Source organism: Ursus americanus, chromosome 16 (genome assembly GCF_024610735.1).
Source record: "Ursus americanus isolate L20-20 chromosome 16, mUrsAme1.1.p, whole genome shotgun sequence".
Classification (NCBI taxonomy): domain Eukaryota; kingdom Metazoa; phylum Chordata; class Mammalia; order Carnivora; family Ursidae; genus Ursus; species Ursus americanus.
In genome coordinates this window covers 53938166-53963239 of record NC_142142.1, presented here as the reverse complement: position 1 = coordinate 53963239, position 25074 = coordinate 53938166, and the positions used below count along the sequence as shown (strand labels likewise).

General features: G+C 41.9%; 1 protein-coding gene across 5 annotated transcripts in view; it reads right to left on the bottom strand.

Annotated features, from left to right (window-relative positions):
* USP28 (ubiquitin specific peptidase 28) overlaps nt 1-25074 on the bottom strand; it is a 58151-nt gene that overhangs the window by 22800 nt on the left and 10277 nt on the right. For 2 of the 5 annotated variants that reach the window (XM_045797809.2, XM_045797813.2), the window contains exons 2-10: nt 17131-17208; nt 15962-16094; nt 9421-9526; nt 8325-8484; nt 4572-4658; nt 3785-3922; nt 2889-2962; nt 1921-2000; nt 589-737 (exon numbers count right to left, since the gene is read on the bottom strand). In XM_045797809.2, the coding sequence (XP_045653765.1) occupies nt 589-737; nt 1921-2000; nt 2889-2962; nt 3785-3922; nt 4572-4658; nt 8325-8484; nt 9421-9526; nt 15962-16094; nt 17131-17208 (1005 nt within the window). The remainder of the gene's footprint in view (nt 1-588; nt 738-1920; nt 2001-2888; nt 2963-3784; nt 3923-4571; nt 4659-8324; nt 8485-9420; nt 9527-15961; nt 16095-17130; nt 17209-25074) is intronic. The other 3 variants (XM_045797810.2, XM_045797814.2, XM_045797812.2) reach the window with 2 other exon arrangements.

Here is a 25074-nt window from a genome sequence, read left to right as displayed (position 1 = left end):
AGGACAACAAGCCAAGCTGTGTGGTATTGACGGTTATGCTCCAAAATCACTAATTCTTAACCCAACTGGAATTCTGAGGCATTAACTACCCTTGCTCTCCTGCTAACTTCCCCCTTTCTTTCCAACCCACAAAAGTAAATGAACGTTAAATTTGAAAATTTTTTAAAGCAAAGGCAGAATTTACTATGAAGAACAGTAAATATTATAATAGGGAAAATATTCTAAATGGCATACCATAGGAGTTAATCACTGTACTTTTACCCTCTGAAACTATGGAGGCAGTGGGTTCTCCCTACTGGTACAGGTAGGCTTCAACAGAAAAAGAGAAACTTGATCATACTTAAAACATCAGAAGCAGCATACAACCTTTTATATGATTAACTCAAATTCATACTTTCAGCAAAGAATTTATTTATCAAACACTAAGACTGACTAACGCGTATCAACTCATGAGAGACCTTCAGACTAGTTCAACATCTGTTAAGTGTAAAGTTATTTAATATCTGATGGGAAGACAGTTTGCCAAAACGCTCAGTGCTACTTAACTGGCTTTGTCACTGGCACGGCAAATAAAAATATCCAACTTACCTCTTGCCCATACTTCACCGAATGAGCGGAAGGAAGCAGCTCAATGTCACCCTCCACCATGGCCCCTTCCAAACATTCGTCTAAGTTGCGATAACCATTTACCTGAAGGGGATACTGGCCGAAGGTCTCATTGTTACAAAAGGGCTTTCCTAGGCAAAGAAACAGATTGCTTTTTTAAAGACATCACTAGTATTATCTGAGGCTTTTTTTCTGGCACCACAGATGGCATCCTCTTAATTCAGCAACTTGCTGGGAACCATTAGAAGCGTACTTAAGCCTGTATGGCAACTTCCAACGAACCGGTGGATCCAGGCACTGATCGTGAGTGACCGCCACCGTCATGGAAAGAAAGACAAGCAGACATTACGTGCCTCCTGATCAAAGACGACCCCACCTCTTGTGAATTAGTCTTGCCAAGAAAAGCCGTACCTGAATCTGGTCAAACTCTAGATCCAACTACCAATTTACAAAAAGAGGAGTAGAGAGGAACGTGTGAAACTGTATCATGGATACGCAAGCAGCGAGATTTCAGACCGTGGGGCATCTCAGAGAACAAACCACCTGGTTTCTTAAAAAACACATTTCAAGGAAAAAAGAGATTGGGGGAATAGTGTACAGACTTTGATATGAGACTTAAAAGATGTATCAACTAAGTATAAATGACCCACATTTAGATCCTGATTACAACAAACTGTAAAAATAAACACATCACCCACCCTCTCATATATAAAATTATAAAACAACTTGGAAATCTGAACACTGACTAGATGTTTGATATTAAATACTACTTTTTTGGAGTGAATATGGTACTGGATTGTTTTACAGAGAATATCGGAAGGGTAGGAGAAAAAAGGAGTTTGGGACTGTCTGGCCGTGAACTAGTGGTTGCTGAGTTCATGGGGGTTTTTAGACTGCTGTATCTGGATGATAAAAATCCTCCATGGCGAACAAATAATTAAAATTACACATCCAACATGCAGCTTAGATAAGCCTCCCAAGTGGAGAACCATTTCTGGCAGTCTAACTCAACCAAACCCTTTACGATTAGATATTACATCAGATAAAAACAACACAGAGAAACTTGAGTAGCATCACTGTGTCTGACATTAATACTAGATTTGGGCTGTGCAAATATTATACAATTAAATCTGACCGTTTTGAGGTAAACACTGTGCCCATTTTACAGATGAAGAGACTGAGGATCTAGGCACTCCCACGGTTTGCCCGTGAACCAATATTCAGACCTGGAAATGCCTGACTCGAAAGCCTTTTCGACTATTAATACAGATACGGTCACAAGTCTAGAACTAACAGTAAGAGCAGAGAGCTTACCTTCACGAACCCCTTCAGTGAGGAAAGTACCGTAGAAAAGCTGCACCATTGGATTTTCAGATTTGTTCCTGGGATTGCTGCTTTAAAAAAAAAAAAGGAAACAATTCTCTATCATTTGGATCAGATAAATACCACACTAAACCTAACCGTCATTCAAAAACAAAAATAGTACATTTCCATTGACCTTCAAAGAGCCAGTCGTGGTCCAAAATTAGTAACAGATTGGCTCAGTTTACATACTCATTGGACAAATATACAGGCATGATCCCTGGCTGTGAGGAGCCGGGGGGGGGGGGGTCCCTACATGCAGGAAAACACATGTATCTGCATTCATTCAATACATACATCTATAGCCAGTGACAAATGTATGCAAATTCTAGAAGAGGACAGAAGCAAGAATCAACCGTCTTGTGCAGTTTTGCAAATAAACACAAAAGTTCTTCCTAGTGGCACAACAGAAACGGACAAGCCCACCTTAAATAAAGTGTTAACTATGTAAGGTGCTACTTGCAAAGCTGTCTTATATGTACTTCTTTTACTTAGAGTTAAAACAATTTAGAAAATTTCTCAGCATCTATATTCGAAAGACGATACTTATATTCTTTGCCCTGAATTTCACTTCTGAAATTCATTTCAGCGACTGCAATAATTAAATTTGATTTACCATGTTCACATCTAGGATTGATTTGACCTTTTAACACGTTGTGTGGCGCAGGCTATGACTTTAAATAAAGTTCAGAGTTAATGGCCTTTTAGTGAAAGGTGGCAGGTGGAGATGATTATCTACATCTTCAGACAGAAAACCCAAAGGCAAGGAGGATACAAAATGACAAGTATCTGAGGGGTTACCCCATGAAGTTTGGCAAAAACCAGCACTTTCTACTTGAGAAGAGTACTTTCCCCCCATCACGGTTCTCGCTGGACCACTGTGAGTAGGAAGGCGGGACAAACAAATCCTCAACACTCACTTCACATTCACAGCTAGCTGGAATGCGTCCTCTAGCCAATCCAGGAGCTTGTGTGTGAATTCACTCACATCTTGCTACAAGAGAGGCACAAATTGCATAAGAGTTAGATCCACACTATACTTAGGGAAATGAAAATCTGCCTTTATCCTGCCAAAGATTAAGACTGTAGGACTACGGAAGGATTTCCTTATGAAGGACCAATAGCAGGAAGAGACAAGGAAGCCTGGAACCCAGCCGCTGCAGGGACAGAAGGCAGCCGCTGACTAGCTTGTGGCTAGGAGGGAACTGGAATGCCATCATGTCCAGCCACATCTGTGTGTAACAAACCAACAAACAAAATCTTCTAGGAAGCCCTTAAAAAGAAAAAAAAGGTCCACAGAACAGACTGTAGTCCTCTAGAACAGTATGAGATCTGAATGGAGAAAAGAAACTTTTATGAAATGTTTTGAGAATTTTGTAGAACTGTAGGACCTTTAGAGAAAGAAAGGGAAAATTTGATTTTATGAGGCAGGGGCTCCTCTACTGGTGACAGATTTGTTTTTTAACGGAAGGTAGGGAAAGGAAAGTACTAATGTCTAGAAGAGAAAGATTGTTCAGAAATGCTGATCAACTTAGGTTTAGATAATACTAAAAATAAGATGTTTATCTGGGCCATCTCAAGGCAAAGGTGCAGACAAAGGGCTTTACTTTTGTCAGTGACCCTTTGCTATGATGCACTGAGGTATTTTCAACCTCCTCTCGATCCCACAGCCCCTGTCTACGTCTAGTCCCGCGCAGTCATGTTCAGAACTTACTACACAGCTGACCTGAAGCCACGTCACAGCAGCAGCAACAAGGCATGGCTTAAAACTTCACAGAATTGGAGGGAAAACAGGAGAAAAACAGGCTTCTCATACCTGCTGCTCCTCAGGTGACCGGAATGCTCCCTTTAAGAGATCCAGGGCTGCTGAAGGGTCTACAAATTTGCGATTTGATCCCATCATCAGAGCAAACAAATACTGAAGCTCTTGCATAAACACGATATTTCTCTTTTCCTGTAGAGACAGCAAAGTGTCAGCAGCACACAACGAGACAGCAACCTACATCTACATCAGTGAGGGCCTCTGATAAGGTCCGTGAAGGGGATTACCCGCAACTGAAGACTGTCTATGTGGAAACCAGGAAGGGAATATTGAAGGAAAGGCAAAAATGCTTATTTTCTGAAGCTGCTGCCCTCGCTCCTGTTAGGAAAATGCACTCCCAAGGTGAAATCCTGGCAAAGGTTAGATCGCTGGCAGGCGGCCACGTCCTTGGGCAAGAGCCGACCACAGAACCTTCGAGAAAGGCCAGGCCTCCAGCATCAGGTCACCCATTCTGCATCACTCGGCCTGATCAGCAGCACAGGACACCATACATACTTTCTGTGATTCAGAATTTCTCAATCTCTCGCCCAAAGGGAGAAAAGCTGAGGCTGTCAGGATGACTCGCCACTTTCTTGAAACTATTTTTCTAATTTTACTCCTACTTAACTTCACATTTTTGCAAACCCCTGTTTCGCGGCACAAAGGAAAAAGCCATTTGGAAATGAAAACAAATACTAGCGCAAGCCAAAGGACATCACAGCTATCAGCTTTGGCCAGAATTTAAAAGGCTTTGGGATGAAAGGAACCAAACGAGAGTGAGGACCTCTCCACACCAACTTACCGTGTGACTGGGACAGTTTTCAAGCACGTTCTGCGGTAGACTATAGCTGAGGACGAGTCTTCGAAATTCAGGCAGTTGAAAGAGAGACTGAAAGAAAGAAAGATTCCTAGCCTTTCTTTCAAAATAACTGCAGCAGAAAGATATTTCTTTACTTGAAAGTACGTGGGACTGTCACCTGCTATTTCTACCCCTATCCTGTCTGAGAGAATGAGGGCTACGGTACAAATTAAGCTGACGGAATATTAATTCTTCTAGGAAAAAACCAGAAAGAACGTCATGACTGATGAGAGGGATGGATTAAAGAAGTATGGTACGTGTATGCGACAGATCGTTATGTAGTCATTAAAAGAACACTGTAGAAAGAAAACGTTTTCGTAAAAAGGACAAGTACACAGCAGTGAAAGTGAATGCCTGAGAGCTACAGGATCAACATGGAGAAATCCCAGAGCTATCTTCTGTGTGGAAGAATGTTCCAGAAAAACAGAGTATTAAAGTGTTTATAGTGAGTTTAATTACGTACAGAACAACATGGCATTTGGTCTAGGGATACGTGCAAGTGCGGTTGTATCTGTGGGGACAGGAGGCTGTGACTGGGATGGACGTAGCAGGGACTGGGTGGCCCAGGGAGCTGTACCATTTCTTTCTAAAGCCGGGCAGTGAGTACAGCAATGTGGGCTACTCTCCACTCTGTCACAAGAATTGCATTTTTTAAAAAAATTTAACAGCAGGAATTTCTGGCTTACTTGTAAATCATATGCAATCCTACTACGAATATCTTTTGAAGGTTAATGTTTTTAAAAATTCCTTGTATGACTATAGCTCCTCATCCCAACACACTCCTCAGAGGAAAACCCCTCAGGAAAGACCCTGATGAAAAACTCTGGAAGCAACATCCTAGGTAGACAACAGGCCTCACTCCCTCACCTCGCACGTATCTCGCACCCGCTCATGCCCTGGGCAAGGAAGCCTAACTTACCATAGTTCATACCGCGTCCTGCTCCTGCAGCAAATTATGATTTGCCTTACCCTGCTCTTGTTTCTATCACACCGATCACAACCCAACATGTTACATAAATTTAGCTATTTAACTACTTTTGCAGTTTACTGTCTTGCCTCACAAAAATCTAAGTTCCATGAGGGCAAGGCCCGTCTTGGTTCTATTCATTCCCTTATCTCAAGGGCCTAGAACAGGGGTAGACATATATATAGCGGGTGTTCCACTAACGTTTGCTGAGGGAACACAAGCACACCCACCCAGCCCAGGGAGCCCTTGGCTTTGTGTGCATCTTATCTCTAGCGATGCATTCCTCCATTCCATCTCTACACCCACATCTGAGGTCACACCCAGGATATGTCAATTCCTGAGACACGGCCAATTCTCAGGCCACAAATTCAGAAAATCCTGCTCTTGATCCATAACCTGTCTTCTGGTGTTCTTGATCCAAGTGCCCCTCAGGACATCTGTTCTTTGACTTCACCAAGGACCCAAGCAAGCAGACGCTTCCTGTTCTCCCCTAACCACCGGTTCCTTCCTGTCTTCATTTCTCCCGCTCTCTAGCTTTGATTTCATGGTCTTTAACAAACCTTCACTAAATCTTCAAACTTTCATCGAACCCAGCAAAGCCTCCAACCTAAATAAATTTCATTTTCTACTTAAGAGTCTCAGAGTGCTGCTAAGAAAAAACCCTGATAAAAACAGGCCATACTGACATCACTATGCATTAAGGTCAACACCCTTAAGTAGACTTTCCAATATGTAGAAATTCTAATATTGTATCCTAATGCCAACTGGTTCCCACTGTCTGCAGTGACTCCCCCTTTAATATCCGATGGCATCCCTTCTCCACAGCCTCCGAAAATGGCTGCTCACATCACAGAGATGATGATTGGAAATTACCTCAGCTGCAATTTGCAGCCATCACATCTTCCTTGCCCTCTCCCCTACTACTCTCCTGCCCTTTTCCTACTCAGGACCAACCTCTCCCTCCCTGTCTTCTCAGGCTTCCTCAGGAACCTTGCTCAGTGATGCCCTCTGCTCCTTCCAACATCCCCACAGGTGTGAAGGCTGTGAATGCAGCCAGGGTTCTCAACCTCGCTTCCTCTCTCTCTCTGAAAGGACTGACTGATGTCCCTAATTCCACATTCCTTCCCACATACTATTTGCAACACAGATGCCTGCCATCTTCTTAAAACAGAAGTAGGATCATCTCACTTCTCTGCTCTAATCCTTCCAATACTTTCCCACCTCAGAGACAATCCCTAAGTTCTCATCATGATCCCCAGCTCCCCCTCCTCACCTCCACTACCCTTCTGACCTCATCACGGTCTGTTCCCCACCCTAGAATTCTGCCCTCTTCCTATTTCTCAACACATTAAGCAAGCTCCTGAACCTGGGTCTTTTTCCTGGCTCTTCCCTGGCTGCGGTGCCCTTTCTGTAACTACAGGGCGCATTCCCTCACCTCCCTCAAGCCTTTGCTCAAACGCCCACCTTATCAGAGAGGGCTCCTTCGCCGTCCAGCTCCTCCTGCCCTCACTCATGTTTATGGCACTTCGCACCACCTGATATATATTTTACTGTCTGTCCCACTCTTTTCCAAGGAAACTCTACGAGAGTAACGGCTTTGATGTATTCACTGTTGTTTCCCCGGTGTGAACACCATGCCAGGCACACAGTAAGCAGAATGAATCTGGATCCTACGTGTGGAAAGGGAGGTCTCCATTTCTGGCTGAGCAGCCAGGCAGATGTCAAGTACCACGAAGGGGAACACTGGAGGGGCAGGACCAAGTGCTCCACTGTGGCCGGGCCAGGTGTAAGATGTGTGCGAGGTACTTCTAGAAAGCCAACACTCTCTTAGGAGAAATCTATCCACTCCCTCGGCTTTATCACCGTCTATATGCTACTGACTCCCTGAGCTACATCTGTAGCCCGGATCTTTTTACCAAACTATAGATTCATGTTTCTTCATGTGGCACCTTAAACTCAGCATGGGTAAAACTGAACTGAGATCCCACTTTCACACACACCCAAACATTCTTCCAGCATCAAATGACACTGTCATCCACCTGGTTCCTCAAGCTAGGAACCTTGGAATCTTTCTCAACTCTCAACTCTATATCCAACTGCTCGACCAAATCCTGTCGATCTGATCTCCTGCCCGGCTCTAGAATGCTTGCACTTCTCTCCTTCCAAAGCTTATGCAGTTTCTCTATTCCAGGCCGCCATCATTCCCAGCCTGGATATCTCCCAACAAATGCTTTCTCCTTATTAACTCTGGCTCTGCTCCAACATGTGATTCAGGAAATGCAGATCCAAAACACCTATTCAACATCTTTACAACCATATTTGCAACCACAGGATATTTTGTTTTTAGTATTGCCCAATTTGGACACCTACATCCAAACACGGGAAAGCAAAACACAATAACGCCATGGGGAAAATAAAACACCCCAGTCTTATATATCTGTTTCCATTTTTAAGCTATGTTCCTCACATTTCAGTTTAATAAACTGCAAAGTTTCCAGAAGACACAGTTGTCTCTTAAAAATATCAGACCCAAGGGGCACCTGAGTGGCTCAGTCAGTTAAGCGTCTGACTTCGGCTCAGGTCATGATGGTCCTGGGACTAAGCCCCAAGAAGGGCTCCCTAGTCCCCGTGAGGAGTCTGCTTCTCCCTCTGCCTGCCACTCCTCCTGCTTGTGATCTGTTACTCTCTTTCAAATAAATAAATAAAATCTTAAAAAAAAAATATCATACCTGAATAACGGCACTAAACCAACATGTATTGCCAACATTCTTCAGCCCAACCGGCCACCCATCGACTCTTCTCCAGTCATTAGGATTGGGATTTTCTCCCCAGACTTCACAGCGTTTTCTCTTGGAGCGTTTAGTTTCTGCGGAGGCTGCCTCGTGCATCCTGTTTGGTGCCAAGACACCATGTATCCAGAAAGGAAAAAGTTAAGGAACAATGTATTCTACATGGAGAATGCTGGTAATCGTTCAGAGATAATCCAAAGTGCCAGATAAACTGTTTACTAGGTCATCGCAGGCTATACAGTAATTATAAAACTATAATGCAAGTGAAAAGTAAGATTTAGACATAGACGTTAGTCCTTCCATCAGAGATGATTACTTACAAGGTTCATGATGGAACCAAGCTGATGTTCAAGACTATTTATGGCTACTGTATTACAAGTTTTAGATTTCAACAACAAAGCCCTATCTCAGACCTTGCATTGAAAAAGGCAAGAGAGACACTCTTGCTAATGATAAGAGCCTTTCAACAGCCTAGCACACAAAATCTGGCCCTATGTTTCCCTGAAAGAAACAACTCAACGGTGTGAGGAAATAAACGTGTCCGGAAAGGGACCGGCCACCACTGGAACTGGATGTTTACGAGCAATACCAGACAATCACCAAATTAGCACCAATTCAAGAAAGATATCCCTGGTCACTCCTGAGATGGGGTAGTTGAGTGATAACTTTCATTTTCAAAGAGGTGACAACACAACCGTCGAAGTTTATAAAGGCACCAGGTTGATAAAGGGAATATGTACTGCCAGATGCTTGCAGAAGGATGGGGTGTCTCCCCCCAGCAACTGTAAACTACAAAAGCCTGCAGGCTTCTACTCAAAGACCACAGCTACTGGAAGACCCTTATCATATCTGGCTTTGTCAAAAAGTAAATCAGAGTAAGTAAGCTAATGTGAATTTAAATTTTCTCCTAAAAAAATTTTTCATTTGGATGCAATTAAAGAGCTTGGCAGAACGGTCCCTCAGTGGTATCCAAGCTATTACTGCCTTCGACCTACACACGAGTGTGGGGAGCGAAGAGGACAAATTACATCAGTACCTGTTCAGATCTCTTCCATCAGCTTGAATTTTGGGGGATTCCAGGAGACTCAAAGCAATGGCAGCTTGAAGATCATCTTTGTTATCGTGGGTAAGGTCTATCACTTCTGTAAGATAAATAGAGATTTAATAAGTCCACATGTAGGAAACAATGCCCTTCTGGCTGTATGGTAGGAAAAAAGGCAAAAGCATTCACAAAACTCGATATGCTCCCTAGCTCTCACTACAATGGCTCATCTGTGGGACAACTTTATTACTCTGTGCCAGAGCCACATGAGTAATTCACAACAGTATGGTAACCTTAAGATGAGCCAATGAGCCACGTAAGTGCAATGAATTCCCGCTTCTGCAGTCTTATTCCACAGAGTAAAAAATACATCCCGTCTCTGCGGGTCAAGTTGTCTCTTTACCTGTCATGAAACAACAGCTAAATATCGAACACTCAAGGTATAGATATTTTCAATCTCACACAAACTCTTCTGGAGAACAGAGGACATACTCCCCAATTCCTTTTACGGAGCCAGCATAACAGCTAGGTATAGCCCAAACCAGCTAAGAATAGTAAGAAAGGAAAAACAACAAACACATACAGTCACAGATGTAAAAAAAAGAAACAAGGTATTAGCAAATGAAATCCAAAAATGTACCCCCCAAAATCAAATATTAGGACCAAGTGGAGTTAACTGCAGAATGAAATACTGAGTTAACATGAGAAAATAGACCAGCGGAATACACTTGAAGGAATCATCATCTCAGTAGATACAGAAAAAGTATTAAATAACAACATTCAACCACTATTCAGGAATAAAAACCCCAAGCCAACTGAGAAGAAAAGAGAATATTCTTAGGCTGAGAAAGAGTAGCCATGAAAAGCCCACAGCAAACTTTATACTTAATTGTGAAATGTAAAACACATTTATTTTAAAATCAAGACTAAGACAAAAATGTCTACCATCAGGACTTCTATTCACCATGGTTCTGAATGTTCTGGCCAGTTTAAAGAAAATAAAAGAAACTAGGGGCACCTGGGTAACTCAGTCGGTTGAGCAGCCAATTCTTGGTATTGGTTCAGGTCGTGCTCTCGGGGTCGTGGGATCAAGCCCCACATTGGACTCCATGCTCAGTGGGGAGTATGCCTGAGATTCTCTCTCTCCCTCTCCCTCTGCCCCTCCCCTCACTCTCTCTCTCTGAAATAAATAAATAACATTAAAAAAAGAAAGAAACAATATAAGGACTGGAAAATAAGAAACACAGCTGTCACAATTCATAGATAATAATCACCTATGAGGGAAACCCAAAATAATCTACAGAAAATAGTTATAATTAAAAAGGTGATTAGATAAGAGATCAATGTACTAAAGTTAAGTGAATTTCTACATATGAGCAATGAAGGACATTTAATTTAAAAAGAAAAAAAAAACCCACAAAGAACACAAAACTATAGTAATCAAGGGTGTATGCTACTGGCAATAGAAAAGGCATACAGATCAATGGAAAAAAAGAATTGAGAGACCAGAAATAAAAGCTCCCATTTATGGTCAATTAATTTTTTTTTTTTTTAATGTAGACTCCCAGCCCAGCATGGAGCCCAATGTGGAGCTTGAACTCATGACCCTGAGATTGAGACTGGAGCTGAGATCAAGAGTCAGACACTCAACCGACTGAGCCACATGGGCGCCCCAACAGTCAATTTATTTTTTGACACAAGTGGCAAGACAATTCAACAGGGAAAAAATATCTCCTCAACTAATGGTACTGGGACAACTGGATACCCACATGCAGAACAGTGACTTTTATCTCCTACCTCACACCCTTTACAAAAATGAACTCAAAGTGGATCAGGCCCTCAAGATCAATTCTTAGAAGAAAACACAGGCATACATTTTCATGACCTTGGATTAGGCAATGGTGTCTTAGAGATGATGATGACACCCAAAGCATACGCAACCAAAGAAAAAGCAGATACATTTGATATCATCAAAATGAAAAACCTTTAGGCTCCAAAGGACACCATCGAGAAAGTGAAAAGACAACTCACAGAATGGGAGAACGTTTTCACAAATCACGTATCTGCTAAGACACCTATATATATGGAATATATTTAAAAAACTCCTGCAACAATATAATAAAAAAACAAATAGCCCAATATTAAAAACAGGCAAAGAATCTGTAGAGACGTTTCTCCACAGAAGATACACAGATGGCCAATAAGTACATGTAAAGACACTCAACCTCATTAGCCATTAAGGAAATGCAAATTAAAACTACAATGAGGTATCACCTCAAACTCATCAGGATGAGTATTAAAAAAAAACCAAAAACCCACAAAGAATAATAAGTGTTGGTGAAGATGTGGTGAGACTTCTGGAACGCTTGTGCACCGTTGGTGAGATGTAAAATGGTGCAGCAACTGCTAACTGACGAACAGAAGTTCATCAAAGAAATAAAAATAGAGCTACCACATGAGCCAGCAATCTCACTTCCGGGTATGCATCCAAAAGAACCGAAAGCAGGGTCTCGAAGAGATATTTGTACATCCATGTCCACAGAAGCACCATTCACAACAGCCAAGCAGTGAAAGCAACCCGAATACCCGCCGACGAGTAAATGGGTAAACAAAATGCAGTCTCCAGATACAACAGAGAGTGACTCGGCCCTAAACAGGGAGGAAATTCTGACACGGGCCACAACATGAACCTTGAGGACATTATGCTGTGTGAAGTACGCTAGTCACCAAAGGACAAATACTGTGGGATTCCACTTCAAGAGGTACTCAAAGCAGTCAAAACCGTAGAAAGTAGGATGGTGGCTGCCAGGAGCTGAAGGGAGGGGGAATGGAGAATTATTGTTGAATGGATACAGACTTCTGTTTTGCAAGATGAAAAAGTTCCAGAGATCTGTTTCACGACAAAATGAACATATGTAACACTACTGAACTGTACATTTAAAAATGGTTAAGATGACAAATTTTACGTTATGTGTTTCTAACAACTAAAAAAAAAAAAAAAAAAAGAATCCCAACTAATAAATTACGAAATCTCCAATAAAATAAAAGAATCGCAGCAACAATCACCAGGGGCTGCAGAAAACACTAGGTGGGGGATTTTATAATAAATGAATCAGGCTGAGAATATCCTGAACACACTAACAATCTTAATAACACAAAAAGGGCAATGGGACATGAGCTGCTTCTTCGATATGACAAAACAGAAGATACACTATACACACGACACTACCTATGACACAGTCATGCCAATTAAGCATCTAAGTCTCTAGGAAAGACAGGGGACAGAAAAACCCTTTGAAAGGTACCACAGAAATGAAATCAGCAAACTTCAGAACATATGAAATCTGAGAGAAGAAAGGACTTGATTTCTTTGGACCTTCAAGTACAAGAAAAAAAGAGAGGGGGACATAAAGTGTCTTGAAAGACATTCAAACATACTTAACGTTTAAATGTCATCTGGATCATTATTTGCAGAAACCAACTGCAAATATATTGCTAATGAGTCGATCAGGGAGACTTCTACAATGGTATTTGAGTGAAATTAAGGAATTACTAATTTTTAAAATGTGGTAATGTTGCAGCTATGAAAACAGTCCTCTTTTAGAAATATTAAAACAAGAAGGTTAGAGGCACCTGGGTGGCTCAGTCAGTTAAGCATCTGCCTTCAGCTTAGGTCATGATCTCAGGGTCCTGGGATTGAGCCCCCACATCAGGCTCTGCACTCAGAGGGCAGTCTGCTTCCCCTTCTTCCTCTGCCCCTCCCCCCCTCTCTCTCTCAAATAAATAAAATCTTAAAAAAAAAAAGTTAAACACAGGATTGTTACATCACCCAGTAATTCCATTCATGGGTATATATTCTAAAGAATTAAAAACAGATACTTAGTAAAATAGAATGGGAAACATGAAAATCCAATTTAACACAGAGCTGATACTGCAGATCAGTGAGTAAGTAAAGACTTTTTAATAAAAGTATCCTTTAATACCAGGATAACTGCGTAGCCGTATGGGGCCGGAGAGTGGCGAGGAACCGAACTGTATCCTTACCTTATGCCCCTTCCCCCAAAATCCACTTCAGATGAATTAAAGAATGTGAAAAGCAAAACATCGCAATTTTAATACACTATGACTTTAGGGCATAGAAGGCGTTGTTAAACAAAAAACACAAATCACAGAAAAAGACCAATAAATGCAACTATAATAAAATTTAGCTATTTACTTCATCACCACAGTGTGAAAACAAGTCACCAATAGAGAAAAAAATGTCTGCAACACACAAATCTAAAACGGTGGGTTAATATCAAACATATGTAAGGTCAGTATCAAGAAATGTATCATGAATAAGCTTATTATCAGTAAGATAATATAAATACATCAGAAAAAGACAAACAGAAAAATTGAGGCAGAAGACACAAAGAAATTTCACTTATAAGGAAACATGAATGGTCAAAAGGAAAAAGAGGTTTAGTCTCATTACTGATGTAAAAAAAATTCTCACTGAAAACAACATATTTTGATATTTTTTGTCAAAAATATGGGCAACAATTTTATAATCTAACAACTTTGAGAAGAAGAGTTATCCCCAAATCCTGTGAGTGGGAATTTAATAAATAGTTAAAAAATCATTTTGGAAAATAGTGCCTATAAAATTGAAGACTAGTGTATTTTACTACCCACCAATTACACTCATATATATATATATATATACACTAAAGAAACTCTTACACCCATTTAATAGAAACACAAATCAAATAACTCACAGCAGCCTTGTTTATAATAGCAAAAAAAAAAAAAAAAGGAAACAACCAAGTCAGTAAACAAATACATAAACTGTGGTATATTCAGACCACAAAATACTACACATCAGTGAAAGTAAAGGAACTATTTATAACCTTCAATAAGAATAAGTTTTAAAAAGAAAAATTTGGGGGCACCTGAGTGACACAGTTGGTTAAGCGTCTAACTCTTGATTTCGGCTCAGGTCATAACCTCAGGGTTGTGAGATCGAGCCCCATGTTGGGCTCCACGCTCAGCGTGGAGTCTGCTTGGGATTCTCTCTCTCTCTCCCCCTGCCCCTCCCCCCAGCACTCACACTCTCTCTCTTGCTCTCTAAAATAAGTCTTCAAAAAAACAAAAACATTGACTGAAAAGAGTCATTATTTGCACTGAAAGATATATACAAGGATATTCATAAGGGTATTACTCAGAATAGCTCAAAACTGCAAAAAGTCCAAATATCCATTAACTCCATCTGCCCTAGTTGATGGTTCCCTCCTCCAGGAAGCCTCCTTAGCTTCCAGAGTCCCATCCTCCCAGTTCTCCTGATCTTCCTCCAACATCCCTGGAAACTACTCACCCGCCCCAGCCTCTGAGCACTGGGAGTGTCCACCGCTAAGTCACTGAACCCGTTCCCTTCTGTGCACCCCAACCCCTTGGAAAGCTCACCTGGTCCCCTAACTTCACATCCCATTCACAGGTTTACAAGTCCAAGTTTTCTCTCTCTACAGCCGGATCTCTCCCCTGAGCCGCACGCTTGGACCCTCACTGCCTTTGCGACATTCCACCTGACGTCTAGCAGGTGCCTGAAACTCAGCACTTTCTTCATCTGCCACCCAGATCTGCTCTAGAGGCAGTCATTCCCAGGGCGCTTAGTGCAACTCCAGCATTTTTGCGGCTTGGGAAAAAAACCTGGAACTACCTTTAAGTCCTCTCTCTTTTACACCCCTTATCTCTGCTCTCAGCAAATCCCACTCAGCAGGTGCTCCTCACCCTCCCTCTACTACCCGCTGGCCCATGCCACCAGAACCTGGGGCTCCCTGCTCTGACCCATGCTCACTACCTCCCCCTGCAATTCTGTTCTCAACAGAGCCGTCAGAATGACCTTTAGGAAATGGAAACCAGTGGACGTCATTCCTCTGCTCCAAGCTCTCCACTGGCTAGCCTCTAGCTAGAGAAAAAGCCAAGCACGCAGGAAGTCTCTGCAGGACCTGCCTCCTGGTCCCTCCACGGCCTCACCTCTCACCCACTAAAGCCTTAGCTCCAGCCTCCCTGCTGTCCTTGAGCAGATGGTGTACATCCCCATCTTAAGACCTCATTGACTCCCTCACCTCCCTTTCACCTTCTCCACCTAGTAAAAATCCAATCCCCAGTGCTCCTTTTCTCATTTCTTTCATTCCATCCTTTACTTTTCTCTACAGTACTTACCTTTCTAATATGCTATATAATTTACTCACCAACTTGTTGACCTCCCCCACAAGAAAGTAAGCTACATGAAGGCAAGGATTCTTATTCTTCTGTTTATTTCCAGTGCTTAAAAGAGTGCTTGGCACACAGTAGGTGCTCATTAAGTAAATGCAGAATGAATGAGTGAATGAGTGAATGAATAAATCCATGTAATTGCTTAGAATTAGGCCTGGCACATAGTGATGGTTCAATAATTAGCTATTATTAGTACTATTCCAAAAGGGTTGATGTGACTGATAGGAAACTCACCTATTTTCTGCTAGTTCACAGCAGGACCAAGACAGCACGTACTTACTTGCTAATACTTCTTTGCTGGCCGCGCTGCCCTCTACTTCAGATGGTTCTGTAGCAGCAGGGTCTTGACTGGGCTCTTTAACTCTTTCCTCAGTGAGAAGGCTGACTGCCTGGGTGATGTCACCATTACTGGCCTGAAGAAAGGAAAAAAAACCCAGAGATTTTAAAAGTAACGCATCATAGCATTTAAAATAAATAGTGAGTTAGTTTTTTGGTTTAACGCCTTACTACATTCTGAGTGACATTCTGAGTAAGCCAGGGCATAATTCTAGGGTAGAAAGGAGAAGAAAGACAGTATGGTGGAAGATAGTGAGTATACCATGCTCAAAGCATCTCACAAACTCTTGGTTACAGGAGGGGAGCCGCCGTGTTCTGATTTCCCACCACACGCAAACAAGAATGAAATCTTGCTGAGATCTCTTCTCACTGCTCTGGATGCTACTATGCCCGATTTCACAGACTAGCTAAGGCATGATGTGTCAAAAGGGGGCTGGCAATGAAAACAGAGATTCTAAATGAAGTCAGCCTCTACAATAAACATGCCAAGCAGTTACCATATACTATAGTGGTGACCATATTTCTGTTTGTTTTTAACTTTTTATTAGGAAAACTTTCTAACTTAGACAGTGGTAGAGGCAGAGGGAATGTATAGCTGAACCCCAGGACCCATCACTCAGCTTCAACAATTATCAAGTCATGCTCCATCGTACCTAACCTGCCTAACCTCTTTCAGACATTTTGAAGCAAATCCTAAGCAACTTATCAGTACATCAGAACGTATCTTTTCAAAAATATAACCTACAATGCTATTACCACACCTTAATAGTAACAAATGTTTTAATATCAAATCACCAGTTCAAACCTGCCTAACTCAAAGAATTTTTTAGTGTGTGTGAACCAGGATCCACATAAAAGCTACACAATGCAATTGGCTGATGCATTTCTTAAATCTCTTTTGCCCTAGAGGGTCCCCCCCAGTTGAGTCTCCCCCATCCCCAACTTCTCCCCCACTTTATAATTTACATATTGAAGACACTGGGTCATCTGACCTGTAGAACTCCTGTCCCTATATGCACTTTCATTTTGGCATAAAAATAGCTTGACCTGACATAACTATGATATGGACAACTGTTTTAAAGCCTGTTGACTAACAGCAGCCTTGAAACTAACCTTCAGAGCTTCATGAAGAAAGGAAGGGTCCTGAATGCCTGTGATTTCTCTTAGTTGGTTTAACAGCATTTGGCAGCTCTATATTTGAGAAACAAAAAAACCACAGACAGGTCAGTCACAAAGTAAAGCTGGAGACATTTAAAGAATTTAAGAACAAGCAACCCGGATAATCAGGTTTGAGATGTGTGTATTTTACTTTAAGAAACCAAAAAGCTCCAAACAAGAAGGTACTGACTGTCGGACACATTCTGAAATGCCAAATCTTGGGACACCTGAGTGGCTCAGTTGGTTGAGACTCTCTGGCTCTTGGTTTCAGCTTGGGTCATGATCTCAGGGTTGTGGGATCGAGCCCCATGTCGGGCTCCACACTCAGCACAGAGTCTGCTCGGGATTCTCTCTCCCTCTCCCCCTCACCCCCCACCTGCGGTTATGTGTTCTTTCAAATAAACAAATAAATAAAATCTTTGAAAATAAATATATAAACAAACAAAATAACAATGCCAAATCTATTACTCTTTTAAAAGCTTAATCATGAAAAATGCTTTTGGCACGTGTGGAAAAATTATGAGTAAACAATGAAACTATTAAGTATATAAAACATGTCAATGTAATATCTAGCTCTCATAGTAGCTAAAAGTGCCTGAGGTTTTTCTTTCTGTGAGTAATACATAACTAGGTCATATACGGAGTCCAGGGAATTTGCATGGACGTGAAGATGTGCTATTTTAAGCCTCACTGCACATGCCATTTTTGTGTGTCATTTTTCACTGACAATAAATTTCCAATCACATAATTAAATGATACCACCAACATCATACTTAAAACTACAGGTTTGATTGCTTAAAAAGAAGTATAGATGAAACTAAGATTTTCTGAATTATACATAAAATCCCAGAGAGAATAAACTACGGAATGCTTTCCCTTCATTAATCTGAATCATGGAAAAACCTATCTTGTTAACTTTCAGCTACCACAGGATTAGTTTATAATCCCTTTGCAGCTTTCAAGTCTTCACCGGAACATTTTACCCTGTTTTGCACAAAGACAAAAGTTAACACAAAACACCTAATTTTTACAAGCAAGCTCAATATAAAGAACTGGTTGGCCCAATTCTTTTAGATGATTATTGAAAGCGAAATATTTCAGGGGCACCTGGGTGGCTCAGTCACTTAAGGGTCTGCCTTCAGCTCAGGTCATGATCTCGGGGTCCTAGGATGGAGCCCCGAGTCGGGCTCCCTGATCAGTGGAGCCTGCTTCTCCCCCTCCCTCTGCTCTTTCCCCTGCTTATGCTCTCAAATAAATAAATAAAATCTTAAAAAAAAAAAAAAGAAAAAGAAACAGTTCAAATTTAATTCAGTGAGAAGAAATCATTCCTAAGGTTATTCTAGAATTAAGCCCCAATTCAATACTTGATGATTCCCATCAACTATCTTTCAGTTCGTAATAGGTCTCCAAGAGACCGTCTATGTTCACTGTCAGCTGTAACAGAAATAGGATCCTATGTTTTTCAACAGCTGAGGGACCAACGCAACACTTAAATATCACACAACTAGAAATAACTAATTGAAACAGCCCTGCACAGTGCTCAGAAAAGCATCAACAGCCTTTCTGCTCTAGTCAGGGGCCACGGTCATAGGCTAGAAATGGAACCCGACCCTGCTGAGACCAGCAGTCTTGGAGGGTATGAGTCTTGTCAAAGGCAGTCATTGCCTGTATACTGGGAGAGTGCTGTCAGACTAAATGGTGTCCAGATTTAGCCTTGGCAAATGCTGGAAACACAAGCATGGGATTTTTAGAAGAATAATGTACTAAAAAGGGTTTTTTCGGGGCACATGGGTGGTTCAGTCAGTTAAGCCTCCGACTCTTTTTTTTTTTTTTTTTAAAGATTTTATTTATTTATTTGACAGAGATAGAGACAGCCAGCGAGAGAGGGAACACAAGCAGGGGGAGTGGGAGAGGAAGAAGCAGGCTCATAGCGGAGGAGCCTGATGTGGGGCTCGATCCCGGAACGCCAGGATCACGCCCTGAGCCGAAGGCAGGCGCTTAACCGCTGTGCCACCCAGGCGCCCCTAAGCCTCCGACTCTTGATTTCAGCTCAGGTCATTATCTCAGTGTCGTGACAGCGAGCCTCAAGTCATGTTTCGCGCTCAGCACAGAGTCTGCCTAAGACTCTCCCTCTCCCTCTGCCCCTCCCCCTGTGTGTGCTCTCTCTAGAAAGAATAAATAAAAAAAAAACTTTAAAAAATAAAAAATAGGGGGGCGCCTGGGTGGCACAGCGGTTAAGCGTCTGCCTTCTGCTCAGGGCGTGATCCCAGCGTTATGGGATCGAGCCCCACATCAGGCTCCTCTGCTATGAGCCTGCTTCTTCCTTTCCCACTCCCCCTGCTTGTGTTCCCTCTCTTGCTGGCTGTCTCTATCTCTGTCGAATAAATAAATAAAATCTTAAAAAAATAAAAAATAAAAAATAGGGGCGCCTGGGTGGCACAGTAAACGTCTGCCTTCGGCTCGGGGCGTGATCCCGGCATTGTGGGATCGAGCCCCACATCAGGCTCCTCCACTATGAGCCTGCTTCTTCCTCTCCCACTCCCCCTGCTTGTGTTCCCTCTCTCGCTGGCTGTCTCTATCTCTGTCAAATAAATAAATAAAAAATCTTAAAAAATAAAATAAAAAGGTTTTTCTTCCCCAAACTAATTCTAAATCCATTTTATTTTACTGTGTAAAAGTGTGTGAATCCTTATATCTCAATCATACAAAATTTTCTAAAAAATAAAAATCAATATGCCCCAGAAAGGGTGGGATAATGCAGACCTTCCTCAACTTATGGTGGGGTCGCATGCCAGTAAATCCATTGTAAGTTGAAAATATCATTAAGTGGAAAATGCACGGAATACACCTAACCTACCAAACAGCATAGCTCACCCAGCTGCCCTTAGATGTGCTTGGAACACTTACGTTAGGCTACGGTGGGAGAAAGGCATCTAACACAAAGCATACTTTATAACAAAGCATTGAATATCTCATGCAATGTATCGAATACTGTTCTCAAAGTGAAAACCAGAATGGCTGAAAGGGTGCAGAAGGGTTGTAAGTGTCTTGGTTGCTGACCCCCAAGATGGCGTGGCTGATTGGCACTGCCCAGCGTCACCAGAGAGAAGCAAGTCACATAGTGCTAGCCTGGGGAAAGATCGAAATTTTAAATGCAGGGTATGGTGTCTACTGAACGCCTATCACTTCCACACCACTGTAAAGTCGAACTATCCTAAGTCGGGGACCATCTGTAATTGAGAAGAGGAAGTGGGCAGTGTTATCAGCCCTAAACTGGAGCCAACAAGGTAGCAACGGGATTGACAATCACACCTTCACCTCAAACTACCCTGTGTACCAACTGACACTTAGGGTTCACAGAAAATAATACCAGTCAAAAATAGCAGCTAACACACACTGCTTACTTTCAGCCAGGTGTTGTTATAAACACTTCATTTGTATTAACTAATTTAACGAATTTTGCCTTCGTAGCAAAGCTGGGAGAGGTGCTAGGCCCGTGTGACAGAGAGCAGGCCTGGGGAGGCCACGGTTACTGCTAGTGAAGGGCTGCCTGCCTCCAGTCTGCCCTCTATGCCGGTCGCACCTGCGAAGACAAGGAAAACGGGCAAGCATACCTATTTCATGCAAAGCCAGGCAATTATTCTATTCTTGTATCTTGACCGTGGTGTCTGCATCTTCCCAAGATCCCTGTGATCACAATCACGACTGTGATCACGTCGTGGTACAGTCAGTTCCAAAGCCGCTACCATCAGGAAAGGCCTGTAGCTGAGGTAAGCACTATTTCTGACTGAATCTGAGGTGCCATTAGTTATCAAGAGCACACTTACTTTATGCGCCACTAAGGAGAGAAACGGTTGCCCACTCAAACTAGGACAGGATGCCTTCGTGATGGTCCTAGGAGCCACACCAGCTTCCCGCAGCTCTAACATTTCTTCTGTCTGTTGCGAACTGCAGCCCTTTCCCCTGCGTCCAGGCGCACGGCCTGGCCCGTGACAAGCAGTTCTTTTGCATGTTGCTCAGTAACAGAACCTAATATACCTGGGCTATCTTCCTTCCTCAGGTCCCATAAAACATGTGATTGTAGCTTTGCAAGAAAATTTGAAACTGCGCTCATTCCTCCAGCGACAGATATTTTGCCTCACATAAAATCAAATTTACACCCTGCTGTTCTGTTTCTATGCCTCTCTTCATCCAGTTTTTTTTTTTCCCACTTAAATGTTGAATCACAGTGTGATCTTTTAAAGTGAAAAGTAAACTAGCTATGTGGTACCAACAGCCCATATAACTCAACTGGCACGACGGCAGGAACAGCTACGAGCAAGCCCCCACACGTGCAGACAATGATTAAGCACATCACCTCTGCTACTTGGAGGTAGTAAATGGAAGGAGCATCTCAATTTCAGAGACCTCGGAACGCCAGATAAAGACGAATCAATGAAATACGGTATTCAAATACTAAACAATTCACCAGTCATTATATTTGACCATGGATCCAAGCTCTACTCCCCTTTCTCCACTTTGGAATAGATAAGCAGGCAAACATTAATACATCTAGAATAATACAGGGAAAGAAAATAAACTCTTAGTTTCCCTTTTTTAAAAGCTCATGGGCGAAGATGACAACTACATAAAATCATTTGGTACAACTCCAAGAATAATACTCTACATGTTAATTCAAATCCAAATTCCTTTTTTTTAAAAAAAGATTTTATTTATTTATTTGGCAGAGAGAGACAGCCAGCGAGAGAGGAAACACAAGCAAGGGGAGTGGGAGAGGAAGAAGCAGGCTCCCAGCAGAGGAGCCTGATGTGGGGCTCGATCCCAGAACGTTGGGATCACACCCTGAGCCGAAGGCAGACGCCCAATGACTGTGCCACCCAGGCGCCCCTCAAATCCAAATTCCTGATCTTGCTATTCAAAGACTATTATCTGATTCTATGCTTAACCTGCTCAACCTTTTCTCCTACTGGTTCCCGACCTCACACATACATCCTCTCTCAGGCCTTCAAGTGTTACTTTTATTACCTCCAGGAATGCCTCCTACATTCTGGCAACCTAGAGTCAAGGGCTATATTCATGTTACCTCCTCCTTAAAGTCGTCCCCAAGAACTCTGGTCCACACTGTTCTCTCCCTTTCTAATCTCCCATATTGAGGGAATGAATGAGCTTGTGAATGAAAGGGACTTCCCCGTCTTTACCTGGCATTTCTCAACATGTGGTTCTCTAATAGTTTCAAATGTGAAATTCTTGCCCACGTAAAGGCAAGAATCATACAACATACTACCTAATTTGAAGGACAATGCTGGCAACAGTTGGGACAAACATACAAACACCTTCTTTGTAACAGGAACCTTCGTTGCCCCCGCATACTTGTAATCTTTGGAACAACCCTAAAAGGTAGAATCATCAACTTCATCGTGCAGATCAGGAAACTAGAGCTTACAAAACCTGTCTTGTCATCAAATGTCTTGAATTAGAAGACAAATCAGGGAACACCTGGGTGGCTCAGCCCTTTAAGTGTCGACTCTTGATTTGGCTTGGGTCATGATCTCGGGGTCGTGAGACGGAGCCCTCCACTGGGCTCTGCACTCAGCTTGGAGTCTGCTTGGAGTTCTCTCTCCCTCTGCTTCTGAGAGCGCGCACTCTCTCTCTCTCCCCACCCTTCCCCCTCTCAAGTAAATAAATAAATAAAATATTTTTTCAAAAAGACAAATCAAAGATAACTATTATGAGCCTGAATACATTTCACAAGGATTAAGCCATGCTACAGACACATACAAATAATTGCTACGATGAGACTCACTCTCATGAATGTTTAGCCAAACCCATGTTCTCTGTAGTACCCTCAACCCAAATCCTAAAAAGTGCCCTATATTAAGTATTAATTCTACTGTAAAAGACATATTAAGCTTATTAGAGGCCTACTGTATTACTAACTCAGTTTTTCTGGGTACTTCACAAGAGCTGATTTAAATATTAACTTCACCATAACTACGAGGCTACATATTCATAGTACACACCCAACATGAGACAAGACAAAGCCTGTGCTCCAGGCATAATGAAGTCAAATAACTGGCAAGAGCCAACAGGTTTGCATTTCCTTGGCTAAATTCACATTGTTTTCATAAAACAAAAAGGACTCTCTTTTCTTGCCCAGAGGCAGTGAAGAAAGACAGGTACACATAAATCTCTAGAAAGAAGAAACTCAAGCTTTCTGACCTCAGCAACCCGGTGATTTTCATCCAATCCAGTCCACTTCTCTTAAAGCAAAGACATTCATCTCACAATAAGCCATGAACAGGACTATTCACATAACAAAAACATTAAGGTATTAAGTTTTTATAATAAACACTAACTGGTCGAATCCTACTGCAACTAAAATCAAACCCTCTTTGATCAGATGAGGCCAATTTGTGAGATTACTAATTAAGAGTTTTATCTTTAAAACACCCAGTTTAGCATCACGGTGAGGAGCTTTCTAGACTATTCCATTACTTCAAACAGGGATGCTATTATAATTCTGACACACACATTTCCTGATCTCAACTGTCTACTCTTCCAAAGACATTTCTAAATTTGAAACTAAGTGAATAGTGGATAAATGTTCTTCTACTCCAAAGAAGTACCAAAGTCCTTCGTAAGTGTGCCCAATAGAATTCCCACCAAAATTAAAGATTGGCTTTTCCAATTTTAAAATGAACTTAAGTACCCAAGGAAAGCAAAAGAAGAGCTTTAGGAATCAAAGAAAATATATAGCAGCAACTCCAGAAATCCAGTCTGGACATCAGGGTCTTAAACGCATTCAGAGACTGCCACAGACCCTCCCACTTCCCACAAAACAAAGACCTGGCCACGGAAGTCCCTCGTGCTTTCTTGGTTTTCCTTCTAGGAAAAATCCACGTCTATTATAACAACTCCAATTTACTCACAACATGCCATAAGGATTGGACTCCCTAAAAATGACAGACAGCAGTTTTTGGTGGGTAAAACTAAACCAGCTGAAATAGGGCTACTTGATAACTTACTGCAATGATGCGAAAAGTAGGTAACATGGTGAAAAGGATTGTTTCAGTTCACCAACTGGCCCAAAGTTTTGTTTTGTTAAAGATTTTATTTATTTATTTGACAGAGAGAGAGCACACACAAGCAGGGACAGCAGCAGGCAGAGAGAGAGGGAGTAGCAGGGCCCCCCACCCCCACCCCGGCCAGGCAGGGAAGCCTGATATGGGACTTGATCCCAGGACCTGAGCAGAAGGCAGACACTTAAGCAACTGAGCCACCCAGGCGCCCATGGCCCAAAGTTTTTGAAAGGCATTAAAAGCTTTTAAGATGCAGCCACTCTTACACAGCGTAGAAGAGACTGAAACTGGAATTAAAAGCCAGGAATAAAAAAGAATTAATCATTGTTTCTCATTTCTTTTTTTTTTTTTTTCCAAATGCACGAAGCAATTCCAATAGCACAAAAGGATACAGAGCAAAAAGGAATTTCTCTCTTCTGTCCAACCCAGTCCCACTTCCCAGGAGTAACCACTATTAATAGTTTCTGATATATCTTTCCAGAAGTGGCCTATGCACATGAATATATCTTTTCATACTGAACATTGTGTCCCGCAACTTGCTTTTTTCATACTGTTGAACACATTAAGACAATACTTTCTCATTTCTTTGAAGACATGCCCCAGCTAAATACAAGAAAGGAGGCTGGGAAGCTTTTACAACAAGGACATATGGAAGGCATCTTCACAAATTAGAGAAAATGCCATTTTTAGCAATATATTGCGAAGGTTGAAAAACCAGGAAAATAAGAGCAAGGATATAGGAAATCAAATTTACGTGCTTACAGTGTGACAGACCTCACAGTAAAATTAAAAGTTATTATTAGGAGGGACTCAGTGTGCA